This window comes from Neodiprion fabricii, chromosome 6, assembly GCF_021155785.1.
Source record: "Neodiprion fabricii isolate iyNeoFabr1 chromosome 6, iyNeoFabr1.1, whole genome shotgun sequence".
NCBI lineage: Eukaryota > Metazoa > Arthropoda > Insecta > Hymenoptera > Diprionidae > Neodiprion > Neodiprion fabricii.
Genome location: NC_060244.1, coordinates 22025829 through 22040392, shown reverse-complemented (window position 1 = coordinate 22040392; position 14564 = coordinate 22025829). Strand labels below are relative to the sequence as shown.

Genomic DNA, 14564 nt, shown 5'->3' with positions numbered 1-14564 from the left:
TCAATTTTGTACTCTGTTGACTTTGTCTCAACGGATTTACCGCTTTTTCGTATTCCATCACACGATATATGTACTTCTTCCAATTACGCTACACAGAAGTTCCGCAAAAAATGAAGAATCATTTGCCAGATGTAAAAGATCCGATTCAATTGAAAAACGATTCATTTTATACATACAATACGTACAATTCTGATATTGTGATTGATTGTATCGGTGCCCTGCGTTATAAGATTTTAATCCTTCCTAACCCGCAGTTTCAATCCGTTTTCATTTCCTGGAATATATAAATTTACTTTCGGATAGCGGTATCGATTCGCAGTCGCTGATTGGGTTTGCACAGTGAGTATAGAAAGAAAAAAAAAAAAACCGATATCCGATATAAGATAAAATAAAATTCCCGCAGAATCTCGAATATCCACTATTCGAAACTCCGCATAATGAATCAGGACGTGATAATCTGCATATTAATAACTTCAAAGTGTACTTTTAGGAGTGACGAGCTGCTCGTGAACTATACTTCTAATACTGACCTTTTAAAGAATCATCGGGGATATCAGTCGAAACATGAGTAAATAAAGAATACTTAAATGGTAAATTATTAGGGCAGAAAATGGGTGGAATTATGCGGAGGAAAACGGTGATTCTAGCGAACCTCGTTATTTCATACAGATAATACCAACGGATAAACGTGCTGGGCTTGTATAAACGGAGCTGTAACATGAAATTGATAAGGACCGATACTAATAACAATTAAATGTTAACGATCCCTAGTTAGCTCGTATCGATAAACAACAACACACCAAGGTAATTGGTAATTATTTTTCCCAGTTCTACCTTCGATAATTCAGTGTTGTTGTTCTTATTGTTCTCTTTTTTTTTGTGCTGATTTTTTTTTCCACCATCGCGGAGACATTGTGTTTCAGAAATAACTCTCTATTCAATTCGCGTGATGTTCGTACTTGGAAGGCTATATTCATGCAATAATTGCCATTGTCGCAAAAAAATGTAATGAATATTCATTCCATTTGAATTTCATATGAAAATTAAGTAAACGGCATTGTGATCTCTGCATTGATTTTAATATGTTTGAATTTCCATTTTCAATACTGGAAAGCGATTATTGTCACATTTGACCTTCTTCCGTTCCGCCTATTTACTTGCCTCGAAATCGATACGTGATAGTCGACCTTTCGTCTCCGAGGGATTGGAAAAAATATCATATCTATTACTACGGCAAACAAAAGCCAGACGCACATACAATTTCGGGGTTCTCTCCTTATTTGTTAGCTACAGTGTAACTGCTTTCATATATTGGAAAAAATATACGTAACGTTGGCTGAAGCGTCGACTCGATTCCTGTTTGCATTTTGAATTCGGAACGCGGAGCATGGATATAAACCGAGACTGCAATGAAGTTAGACGTTTTGTTTCAGAGTTTCGGTAGTAGTCGAATTTATTTCGTACCTTTTGTTTCGAGCATAATAAACGAGCAAGGGTAAAAAAATACATAGTAATAATAATTAATGCGAGCTATATAATCGTGTATTTTGTACAACAAACACAACGTTGATACCCTACTCTTTGTTGCCAGTTACTCAATTGAAAGTAATTGAATTAATTACGAACAACTGACCTCTTGCTACCCGCTCTAGTGTGAAAAAAGTGAGGAAAAACGAAAGAAAGAAGGAAGAACGTATAAAGTAACAGATCAACTGCCGGAACGTAATTCCCGTTCGGATTACTCTCAGATAAAATTAAAAACCGGTAATTTTCTTGATTCTATTCGATTATCCATATGCATTTTTTCAAAATTTGAACTAAAGCTTGCGAACATTTCATTGTTCGGAGTGAAATTTGAATGAATTTTGATGAACGAGTGCAGTTTGCACGAGCCGGTATGGATTTTAAACTACACGGAATCTACAAATTTTTTTTTAACAGTGCATATCGTTATTTACGCGCCAAAAGAATAACGGTCCAATTCCTCGTGGTGATGAGATATTAGAACAAACCTTTATTTCTTTAATGTAAGGAATGAATCTCTCATTTTCTGGTTGTGATATGTGGATGAAAAATAATTTTCTACTGTGCGGATTTCCACCATCATATTAAAAATTAGATCTAATATATATACACACACACTCTATATACGTACCTTTGACGAAATCGTGGGACTGATGATTATACATTTATAGACAAAACATCGCGATGATTTTATCGCTGACAGCGTCGCTGTGTGGAAAAATAGCAAAAAATACTAATTAGCCCGTAACGAACGGAGGTTAACAAATGACATTTAGTTATTGACCCACATTTAGTACGAATGCACTGTATGCAGGTGGTCAATTTACATGGCGCAGGTATAGGCAAATTGACCCGCGGTGAATAACCTGCAGACATCGGTAACCAATGATTCAGTTACATCGGGGTGAATTATCAAAATTGGATTCTGCCCTGTATAAATTTGTTAAGCGAATTAAGGCGGGCACGTATATGCATGCAGTGGTTCAATAAATATTTTCACACTGGTCAACGAATTTTGAGTAATTAATGAAAACTGGTCTACCCGGATTAACATTTGTAAGTCACATTGAATATCCCCAGGGATTATTCATGCGAGGGCGGATAAGTAGGGACGTAACTGAAATCTGCGAGTTAGTATTTACATCCGAGATTTATGTATAAATTTTTTTTTATTATAAAATATAATAATACATAACATTTATGATATATTATATTATATATATATATGTATATGTATGTATAAGTATATACAATTTATTTTACGGATAAACATATTATCGTTATACGAATGACTGCAGCCGCTGTATCCAACAAAATACGAATAGGTATTAGGGTCGGTAGGTGCTATGGATTTTATCTCCTCGCATTATAATATTTATGTGTATATGTATGTATATCACACTCTACGCCTAATGAAAGAACAGTCGTTCCTGCTTACACGTGCGTTCCCCCTTCGAGGCATTTTATTTATCTATTCATTTATTCAACATCCCTGTACATTCCGTACTCATGTTCTATGTAAACATCGAGATAAGCTGCGTCGTATTAATTCAGTGCCGAAGCACTCGAAGAATGCGCGATTTCATTCTCGCTTTACATCTATTGGCTTGTGAGAATTCCATCCGAGAATCGCGCCTTGATCGCTTCGTTAATTTCGCGCCAGAGACGGAATTCATTATTACACTGCCCAAATAATCCGATTCTCGTCTGAAAATTTTAACGCAAAAGTCGTTCTGATTTTTTTATTAGCTCTTTTCGTTCGTTCTTTAATATCGGGTCAATTCAATTGCGTCGATTCGATTGATTGCCTCTCGATAACCGAGCTCAGCTTTAGCGAAATACAGATAATAAAGTATCATAAGAGCGCTCGTTCCAAATTGATAATGGCAATGGAATAGCTATTTTATCGCACACACACATATAAATGTATGTATTAATACACGCACAGAGCTTCCACTAGTCGATTGAATTTGAACGTTCGTTGATTGGTTATGGCAACGATCATCGGCCCAATCTATAACATTATTAACGGATATTGTGGATATAGCGAGTATCACGGCATCTGCCACGCTGCTCGATGTACCTCGTATGCATGCAGCCATTTTGTTTAAACATCGCGGTGTACCGAGCTATGCATTCTTTCGCAAACTTCGAGAGCAAGTTTCACCCAAAGTTTGAAGACTTGTACGACCTGTCCGCAGGGTTGAAATAGTTTTGTTCGAGTTCATCTCGTTGCGCAGAACTGTGTGGTTTCGTTAAACTCTCGCCGTGCTTTGAGGAAGAGAAAGATAACAGGAGTAATGGTTGTTTTCGATGGTTATGTGTACTTTATTTTTGAATTTTTTAAATACGTATGAGGGTGGGGTTGAAGTTCTGAATTTGAAAAGTTTTCGAAGCGCTTAATTCCGAATTATTTGGTGGCGAAACTCGAAGCAAAGAAATCGGACTTTGAAGAACCAACAAAGTTTCGAATGGTCGGAAACCCGACGGCTCAAAGTTCCAAAATGCAAGATTCCAAAAATTCAAGCTACGATAGAGCAGAATTCCGAAAACTAAAGTTTCCATGGAGTAATGTTCCGAAAGTTAAAATATACTCGCACAGCGTAGTTTACTCAACGAGTGGGTTTAAAAAATCAGAAAAACCGAAAGTCAGAATGACCAGGATTCCGAACTTAAAAATATAGGAAATCCGAAACAAATTAAGATCAAAGTGGTGAAATTTCAACAAGTCAGAAATTCATAGAACTGAAAATCTTCGATCAGATTTTTTAATTTTCTCATTTTCGAAGTTTCGGAACTTTGAGCGTCAGGTTTCGGACTATTCGAAACTTTGATGTTTTGTCATGGTTTAATGTCCTCACTTCAAATTTCACGACAAAATACTTAGGAATTTGGCACTTTTGTAACTTTTTAAATTGGGAATTTCAATCCCACCCACCTATTATATGACCGAACGCGTGGCGCGATGAACGCATTTAGCAGTTTCAGTGGAATCTATTCGATTACCTTTGCAAACAAACAGTTTTGGCAGTTAGCGCGGTGTGACGATCATTGTACTAATTGGGTACATGCTGGCAGAGATACCGTGCCCCTGACTCATCACATGACTGTTGCGTTTAAACCAGAATACGTACCCATGTCGATATCTAAATTTTGCAGTAACTGGGTCGCGGCAATATTCCTGCCTTTGAACAAAGAAAATCGATGAGGGATAGCTTACCCGAATGCACTTTTAAGAATTTACCAAATTAACGACAAATCTACGACACGAGCATAAAATCCCACCAAATCAATAATGTAGCGTTATTTTTTCCTGCCAAATAATTTGGTTGAATAAAATTTTACTGCCTATGCACGTAAATTTAATTGTCATTCTGGAATTTCATTCGATAGAGCACGTCGGCACGGTGATAATAAAACCCTGCAGCAAAATTGTTCGAGGCTTGCGGACGTTGTACCGGAATTGTAAAAGTATCATTTGAAATTTATGGTAATGGGGCGCGCTGGTGATAGAAAAAGGATTTAAACAGTGTGTAGGTGGAACGCGACTGACGGTTTATCAAATTGTGTTTCGATTCAACAGATTCTTTCCAACCGTACCAAATTCCCCCGTTGCGATTCGTCAAGTTTGTTCGTATGAGAATAAAAATGGCAAGGCTGCTCACTGTGTAGAAATAGTTAGAGAATTGTTTTTTGTCATATTTGCATGAAAGTGAGAAACGAAGATGAAATCTTCATAAACCGAATTGAGCGGCTGGTTCTATACGCAATCGAATAACAGGTAGGTAATATTTTCAACCCTGCAGTTCTAGAACGTTAAGTTGAGGTATTAGGGAATTCATTTCACCCTGTCGAGCATACGAGCAGGTACGTAGATACGTCCAAGTCGGATAAAAGATACGCGAGCTTCCTTTGAAAAAGGTCCTAAATATTGAAACCCCTTTGACCGAGTTATACGTATATATACGTTTCTCGAAAAAAGTGGTAACCTGATCAGAGCTGCTAGGTGGTATCAAAGTAAGATCACATCAAAGGGATAAAAATATAACAGTCATGCTTGTAAATTTCTATATATACATATATACGCATGAGTTGGCACATTTATAGTTACTTTTGGCTCTTGATACAATCTGCAGTTTACTTTTTCTGAATTATTTGAAAAAATTCACCCACAATATGTTGTATATTACACTGAACTACGTACAGTTATTTTTTGCCTTAGTAATCATTATCAGTTTATTTACAAGTAACCAAATTTTATACTCAACGACAGTCCGGCAGAACACTTGTTCTGCTGTATTTTTATTATTTTTAAACTTCAATCTTATTTATCATATTATAGTATGTACATGTATAATATTTATTAACGTGCTTTTATTTATTTTTTTCTGCTCGTTTAATCATCTAAAACTTAAATGAATATTATTTTAACATAAAATTTTATCGTTTTAGTGTACAAAAGACTTGCACGTATTAACCCGATTGGTTGACGATTCATCAACTAATTAAAAGTCGTGTAGAAGGTTTTCATTCCGAGGAAGAAGACAGCCTCGCGTAAACGCTCGTACACAATGACAGATGCTTCAACGTCTTTTACAGTCTTGCCACGTATTAATTCAATTCAATTTTTCTAGTCATCCATGTGTCTGGAATCATTCAATTGTCATAGCCTCTCCAATTCTCCATTCATAATTAATAACGATTGGTAGTTCAGTCTTACTCGTGTCGTAGGAAAATGATAATTTTACGAATTCTGTTGGTAAACGTATGTGTTCGAGCAAGCATATGAAAGGACGATTCGATATCCTTTCCATTAGCAGCTTGAAGTGGATCATATAGGTAGGTGATATACGCGAGAAATCTGATACCTGTCAAGCATCAGCAATACGGAGTTACGCACACAAAACGATGATAATTGATATTCGATTGGCTTCTTTAGTATACCTTTTGTCCGGCTGCTCGATCGTACAATTTCTTCGAATGTTAGAGTGTTGAATGATTGATCGATAAGCAGGCGATTAATACCCGGCCCTTCGTGAGTTTTTCGGAAATCTATTTTTGTGTTTATACGTAGTGGCGTGTATTACGAGCCAAACAATTAGTAGTGACCTACTCGATTACGCCCCGGTCTGATTATCAATTAATTGGTGTTCAAATGTACCGAGAATTAGATACAATTGTAACGCTCTGAAATAGCCATCGTGCAGGTACACGAAACTGCGTAATTCGTTAATAAAGCACATATTCCGAATTGATATTCAACAGGACGTATCGAAGATCCGAGTGAAAGAGTAATTGGTACTGCTTTGTTATAGATTGATTACCAGGGCTCCTTCCATTTGTAAATTATCCGCTCGCGGGGCTTCGGAGGGTCGAGAGAAGATGTCTTCCCGTCGAATCGTACCTGCGGATAATGGAAGCGTTGGGAAAACGGTGGAGAACTGGGGAGCCGAGAATCGATTGGATTTACAAATTAGAGGGATATTGGATCCTTTGAGCCGAGGTGAAGGTGGAGCGGATATTCTAAAGGCCGGAGTATATACCTATCGTACAACACGCATTATGGGTATAATGCGTACACGTGAGTAATAATTTATTGTCGGATTAAAACGTGAGGGGGTGAAGGAAGGAGGCGCTATTAATTAATCGTTGAATGAGCCCAGGGCTCCGGTGGTGTGTGCAAAAATATTCGTCGTGGTTAACGGTCCGCGCGATGCACGTGTACTCCATGTGTGTAACAAGTTTACGGTTACCGTTGCCCACTAATCTTTAGTTGAACGATAAAGCTGGTACTTGATCCTCGTTAAGAAGCCTTAAGGTTGACTGCACCGATAGCTTGCAGGAACTACTACCCAGCCTCGGAAACTACCCTAGCAGCCCTGCACGTAACAGGGACATGCACAGTTGCTAACTCCGCCAGAGGATCAGGGGTCGTGTTCGCATCCATTATCCGCGCTAAGGAGTACCGTGAAATATCCTGCGACGCGCTTGCGAACACCCAACGATCATCGACGTCGATAACGCATCGAGATCGCTTCGATATCGGGCGGAGGACACGGTTCATCCCTGAAAAAAATTGCCGATTAACAAATCGTGACGAAGGAGAGGCTGGTGTCCTTGACTTCGGTCTCGGGGGGCTGGGCGTAGGCGTGGATGGACTGGGAGTATCTTGATTGTCAAATGCGCAGGGGGTGAGGGTGCGAGGGCTTGTGCCTCGCCGCGCAAAAGCTCAGGCCGAAGCAGAGGAGCAGCAGGGCGACCGAGCCGAGCAGCAAGTGCGCGGACCACGACACCGAGCACTTTCCTGAAACAGAGGATCGTCGTATAAGCCGGGAGCTGCCGGGTCGAGGAGACGACGCCTCGTCGTAATCCCCGCAGGAGGATAACCAAGGGTCTCGCCCCTTCTCCTCCGGGCGACTGCCTGGCTGACACAATGGAAAACTGTCAGTCCGCGGGTTCCCATTTCCATACACCCGCATGCAACGGGGAAAATATATTTTCACGACTGTTGTGCAAAGCGAGCGTAAAAGACACGCGGATAGACGGACTCGATACGACCTCCGTTGTGATCCTGGACCGGACAGCAACGCACGGTTTTACTGCAGTGTGCAACATTTTCGGCGTCGTCACCATCGTGACGGCGTGCGTGTAAACTCACCTAAGTTATAGACGTTGGCACCATTGCCGCACGATTCTCTGACCTCCCGGTTGTCCCACCCGACTGGGTACATTACGATCCCGCCGCACATCATCACGGCTGTAACACGGTAATCATACATTTACGCGTCGTTGGTTCCAGGCCGTCGTCGTCATCGTCGTCGTCGTGGTCGTTGTTGTTGTCATCACGTTGGCAAGGGCGGTTATTTTGGGCATATTTTCGGAATGCAAATCACTTGGAAACTCGGGTCTAGAGTTAATGCTCTGAAGACTACTTGACTTTGGAACCGCTTATCGTTGACTCGCAGTTCTCTCGCCAACTTGTTTACTTCGATTAAGGCGGGTATACGGCACGTCATGCCGTGATCCGCTTATATTGAAATTAGATACGCGAACCGAGTAACCAAGTAACCAAGTTACAAGTTTACATCCCGCACATGAACTCGCAAGCGGTGATCGTCCTGTGCCGTATACCTCTGTATAGATCCCGTAATACATTATACGTTGTTACGTCTACAAATTATTGGGGACAGGTACTCACCCGCTAGAAGCTGCAAGGATCCCAAGGCTCGTGTCGGCCTTGTCATCCTCAGGATATGCGGCAGGAACGAAGAAGCTGCCGCGAGGAGAGTCAGCGTTGTGATCACCGCCAGAGCCACTCCAACCCCTATCGTCACAGTGCTGGCCTGCCACCAGGCGCTGGGTATGTCCCAAAAACTGCACGCGCCAATGGATGCAATCGGGTATGCATGAGTATTATGTTTCGATCGTGCAGTCCGAGGATTAAGTCGAGGAGGTCGAGGAAAAAATTAAGGATGCGAAGATCTCCCGACCTTTTAATTAACCACGTTCTTGTGACGATCATTGTTTATACGTCACGCCGGCGTATCTAATGACCAAGAGGGGGAAACATCGTCCTAGGAAAATAATTCAGGGGATGGCTGACTCGAGGACCTCTGAATCAGTTCAGACCCTTATTCACGGCGTTGCTTTAAAACGACTTCTTTCAACTTGACGTACCTATGCATGAGGGCAATTCCGTGGCAATTTCTCTTCGTGAGTGAATAATACAACGGTATTCGTCAAGTTGAGTACTTACAAGCCGGCGTTGAAATCTTTTTCAAGAAACTTTATTTCACAAGCATACATCATGTACATTTGGATAGTCTTGTCGGAGATTTATTTCAGTTTTACTATTGTTCGCGTCATCGATATTACTTCAACGACGAATTTTTATTGTCTCGCAAAGTACGTGACGGAGAAACAGAGCAACGGAAAACAATACTCGGATGCAAATCGGTTCAAATTTCAACTTCAATCTAACCAATGCTTTTTTTACGTCATTTTATAAAGATTTTTATGGATGAATAATTCATACTGCTTTTCTGCTGGATGGACGGTGGATACAGTGTACAAATATTCTTCTCCGAGGCTCTTTGCAGGGTTTAAATAAGGCGACAGAATTCCGAAATTCTACATATACGGTATAGACTGAGCTCGAAGAAATCGCGTGTAACATAAAACCATGGGAATGGTTCGTGGAGTCATAAATCCGCTAAAAGATATGTCACGCTCATTTGAAACTACAATTTTGGAATCAGGCCGTTACCGGATCAGCAGCCATCCCTCGAATTATAAGCCTAAAGGAATCTCAATACGTATAGCTTGTTGGAAACAACGGCGGACGATTATCGCGGAACTAATTCGACCGATGCCCGTCATCGTGTTTCTTTCTCTAGTCTACGCCTTGGCCTGCCTGTGTGTGTGTGTGTGTGTGTGTGTGTGTGTGTGTGTGGCTACTTTTAGAATACCCCCAAGAGTCGCAGCGTCATGTCAGAACGGCTGGTCTGCTCACTGTTCCATTTGTTCGACTAGTCGATCGTCGCTGACCTCTTTGACAAGCAAGCTAAATTTCCTGACGCCATAAGCCGGATTAAGCACGGGTCATTACTCGAATGAACCTGAAATGACGCGTTGACAAAGGCGCGAGTTGATTCAACCCTCTTTGTTGGAATAAAGTTTTTACATTATTCACCACGTTTTTCATCCGAGGGTAAGAAATGAAGAGAAGTGGGTTAAAAAAAAAAAAAAATTGAAAAAATTTCAAAGCCAAGTATATTCAAGCGTCGAGGCGGTTCTGCCTGGAAATCACGGTCTCCATCATTTTCCATTATCCAACCGCATCCTACTATCCTGGTCGGCCAAGGATATGCGCTAGCCTCAACAAACTTGAAAGAGGCTTATGGTTTAAAGGAGCTTTGGAACAGAGTGCGCTGATGGTTATATACTAGAGTTAGGGGTAGTTTCGGTTAACCATTTCTCGTGTGGGCTGTGTATAAGGTGAGGCCGAGAGGACTTGCATCTCTGTCTGTACGGGATAAGGAAGGTTAAAATACCTGGAGTATCTTGCGCACTCGTAGACTATCTCCGGAGCGGCGTTTGGTGCACGGAGCCTGGGATAATTACATCGTCGAAAGGAGCTGAAATATGCGTCAGCTTTTCCCAAAAGCCTTCCCTGAAACACACGACAAGGTCGAAAAATAATTACCTTATACCCGTGGTCTGCAGAGGCTTCGACGTGGGGAGAGGGGGACGAGTAGCTAAATTTAGTCTTTCAAGCAATGCCGGTGTCTCGCAACTTCCTTCGCTCGGGAAACAGGGAGTATTTTCCCTCCCATGAGATTTGATGCGCGACGGAAAGTAAGCAATGCTGATTCGATAGACCGAGCTTACTCATCCGGCTGCAGGTACTTTGTAAAACGAGAGGCAGTGCACGAGAGTCGCACGTATGTTTGTAACTTCGACGCGAAAGAATGACGACTGCAAGCTTGTAAGACGATCAAATTTCTACCAACGTGCATAAATTTATCAACATTCCGTTAGACGTAGAGAATCAACTACCTTTTGCGTTTGATTTGCATGACCATGAATCTCAGTGAACAAGTTTATATTCCCTTTCGATTGAATGCAACGGTAGATGTTGGGTGGTACGAATACGAAAACGTCGTACAACAATTGGAGTAATTGCACCAACAGCAATAATTATGGACGAATTCTATACAAAACTGCAAAATACCCGGTGACTATTGCAACTTGGCAACATTGCAGCGGATATGGTGTCATAAAATCTATAACACCATGTTACGTTATTGCATCTACGTGTCTCTCGCCATCCAATATATTGGATCTATACATTTCCGAAGACTATGAATGTACATTTTTTGATACTGATTCTGTCCAGCTGGTGATGAGTTTAGTGCCATCGTAATAATCAACCAACCCTGTACCTACGGTTTGGCTGTAACTGCGCGGCACGATGCGAAATTATTATGCATCGATATTTTCTCGTCTAACAGAGACGCACCATGCGTGCAGGTTTAATCCCGTTGCGCGCAAATGGTAATTTCTGAAGCAATATTAATCAGAATTACGGTGCTCGGTGAATTTCGGTAATGTTTTAGTATCTGATTATGCGGAGCCGTAATTATTAACGATAAATAATTATAGCCTGTCATTTAGTATCGAGATGCGTATAAAGCGTGCGTCAATATAAGAATTCATTATTTTAACAGACTATCACGAGACTCCCGTATTTCAATTTTCACCCCAGCACGAATCGCGTTCGCATATTGGAAAAAGGATGGGAATAAAATTACCAACCCTTCCGAAGTATTATCTGGAGAGCGTAATCAGTGTAACGGATGAAAAAGAAAAGCGTAATAGAATGACGGTGTACACTATACCCGCTAATCTGTAACTGATGGAATTAATTACTCGCAGATGAGAATGTACCGCAATGGAATCCGGTTGGCACAAAAGCCAGTGCACTGCCCGAAGTGTGGCGGCAAATGTTTTTTTCCTCTCTTTCTTTTAATCCGGGTAATGCATTCCATTTCGAATTGTTGAATAAAATCCTGCCGCGCAGTGTGCAGTTATAGTTGTTGTGCGAACAGATTTAATCAGATGGCACCTCTCAGTTAGGGGTTATGTTTATTTTTTTTCTCCTTCTCTCCAATGACCAGTTTTTCATTCGCAGCTTGCGACTTCCCATCAGGGGTTACTATACGATTGTAATTTACGTTGACATTTTGTCTTCAACTGTTATAGCAAATAAGGTAAACGTAAACACGTGGAATTCGTTCGTTGCATTTTAAACTAGAGTGGAATACTGGTTCAAAGTTTCATACGCCACGGTTTGTCGGTACAATCTACATTTCCTTTCGAATTATTAACTGCGGAAGAGATGTTTTGGAGCAATTCAAACAGCTCCAACATCTACGTATATGCGTATACATGTAAGTTACGTAACATGCGTATGCATATGGCCACGTGTATCTCTAAAAGCTTTGCCACGAAATGCGTCCATTTCCTTTTTATACCTGATCAGTTGGCGTTCAAATTATTACAACCGTACTGCAGCAGTTACTGTTTTTTACTTGTGGACAGTACATTCATGAATTATTCGACTTGGGAATATTACATTTATGTTTCAACTTTATGAATAACGATTCTCCGCAGCATCAAACCTTTTCAGACAGAGATGCATTAATTCTGAGTAACATCTGTTGTGCGTGAAAAATCCCTCTGTACTGCATTTCGTCGTACATTTACGGTCAAAGCTTTGGTTGAAAAGTATTATGTGAAAGTAACAATTCTTTTTCACATTTCATTCCAACTCACATCCGCTCATAGTGTGATATCCGTTTAGTTTGCTATTTTTGTAACTGAAAACCTGAGCTTCGTTTCTTCGTAGAATTACTAACGGATGAAACTCATTTTCTTCAACCGTCTATTCAGTAATCAAATTTTTTGGTCAGTAAAGGTGCATGTAATGCCTGACACCATTTATTTGGAATCATTAATTTCAAACACCAAGTGTTTCATCGATTCAATCGAAGCTTTCGAAAAAGAAATTAGCTCTATCCGATTCATACAAAAGCACACATTCACCAGAAATTTCTCACTGATACATACCTGTATCCAATATGGCAGGTAAAATCCAGAGCAGGCGAACACCGATGCGATGATCGAAAGCGTCGCCCAAATTACGCATAACACTGACATCTCATTCGTTGAATCCACACTCGGACGCAGCAGCACCTTGATTAACGAAACCGCAGGGACATCGCCGCTTCACTGTATCCCGTGCGGGCTTCCGTGAGGATGGTAGACTTGTGTCTTTGTACGCAGGGCGAAGACGTTGTTACAAAAGCTCACCGTACTCGGCGAGTCAGCGCCAGTAGGGGCAGCCTTAATTTATCCTGAACAAATGCAGGAAGCTCGTAACAAAGGATTCCGCAATCGTGTTTTTGATTACTTTCGTTTAACGTCGACACTGGGAAAGTTGGAAGAAGTCCGTACCAACACAGCGGGTTAAATAGTTCGACAGATGAAGATAATTGCAGCGACAAATTGGTAATAATTACCGTCAACTTGAACGGTTGGAAACCATTTCACCAACAATTAACACACGGTTTTCTATTTTCTCTGCGATATTCAACCGTATATCTAGAAAACTTTCGTTCCTCGCAACTATAGCGAAAATTCATCTATAAACGTTCACGTTCAAAGTACCACGAACGTCCATTGCACAGTAAATTCAGCGGGCTGGGCCTGTTTTTTACCAAGGGCAACTAAACACGGCTCGGAACTTTTCGTTTAACTTTTACCCAACGATTTATTCCAGACGATTCCTCGACGACCTCAGCGTTGCTTCTGGTACCGTATTTCCATCTTTTCGTTGAACTATATTTATCCCAAAAGTTTCCTTCGCCTCCCGGCAACCTCCGAGTCGAGAAAAAGAAACAGGCCATGCACCGTGAACCGATGGTAAGCTTTTCTTTATCATTCCCACTTTTCTATCCTGCGATCGACGACGAGGTTCCGAGCTTTTCGACCTCGGTCTCTGACACGCGATGACTCTTCAACGGACTCATAACCGCTCGTGGAAATAATTGCTGAACGTAAACGTTGAACGGGTGCGTGAATCACGATTCGTACCGTTGAGGGGCGAGACGGTAAATTTAGACTTCCCGCCTTGAAGGAGCGTCGCGGCGCCCGAAGCGGCGACCAAACTCCACTGACTGATTCTGCTCGGCTCGCAGCATCCCACCCGACGACCCATCTGGCAAACATACGTATATACATAGGTATATACCGGGTGCGATCCCCGAGTTTGCGCCGTAGTTTTAGCCCCCTGCCTGCTGCAGTCCCGACGCTGCGCTCGAGATCTCGTCGACGCCGTGTGCGACCTACCTCACGCGAAGCGTCCTTGGAACCCTTGACGCGGATGGCCTGGCGCTCGCTGTCTTTTCACCGCGGGGTTGGATGGGGGTGGGAGGGAATCCTCGATCTTCATGGGGATTCGTGCAGGTTTGTCTTAA

At 41.5% G+C, this 14564-nt stretch overlaps 1 protein-coding gene across 3 annotated transcripts; it reads right to left on the bottom strand.

The window, feature by feature from the left end:
• Positions 1–2759: 2759 nt before the first annotated feature.
• LOC124184330 (LHFPL tetraspan subfamily member 6 protein-like) lies at positions 2760–14265 on the bottom strand. 3 transcript variants are annotated; one of them, XM_046573907.1, is made up of 5 exons: positions 13156–14265; positions 10578–10696; positions 8723–8898; positions 8183–8281; positions 2760–7590 (listed from the first exon to the last, which is right to left on the bottom strand). In XM_046573907.1, the coding sequence occupies exons 1-5, from the start codon at positions 13243–13245 to the stop codon at positions 7373–7375; spliced, it is 702 nt and encodes a 233-aa protein (XP_046429863.1). In that variant the 5' UTR covers positions 13246–14265; the 3' UTR covers positions 2760–7372. The 3 variants fall into 3 exon arrangements, with proteins under 3 accessions (XP_046429863.1, XP_046429864.1, XP_046429865.1); XM_046573908.1 differs by having other exon boundaries at positions 7458–7828; XM_046573909.1 differs by lacking the exon at positions 8183–8281 and having other exon boundaries at positions 7458–7828.
• Between the last annotated feature and the right edge of the window lie 299 nt (positions 14266–14564).

Coding starts and splice junctions, on each gene's coding strand:
- LOC124184330 (XM_046573907.1), bottom strand. CDS start 13,245: ATGTCAGTGTTATGCGTAATTTGGGCGACGCTTTCGATCATCGCATCG. Junction 10,697..13,155: donor ACCTGCCATATTGGATACAG/GTATGTATCAGT, acceptor CGTGTGTTTCAG/GGAAGGCTTTTGGGAAAAGC. Junction 8,282..8,722: donor ATCCTTGCAGCTTCTAGCGG/GTGAGTACCTGT, acceptor ACCGTGTTACAG/CCGTGATGATGTGCGGCGGG.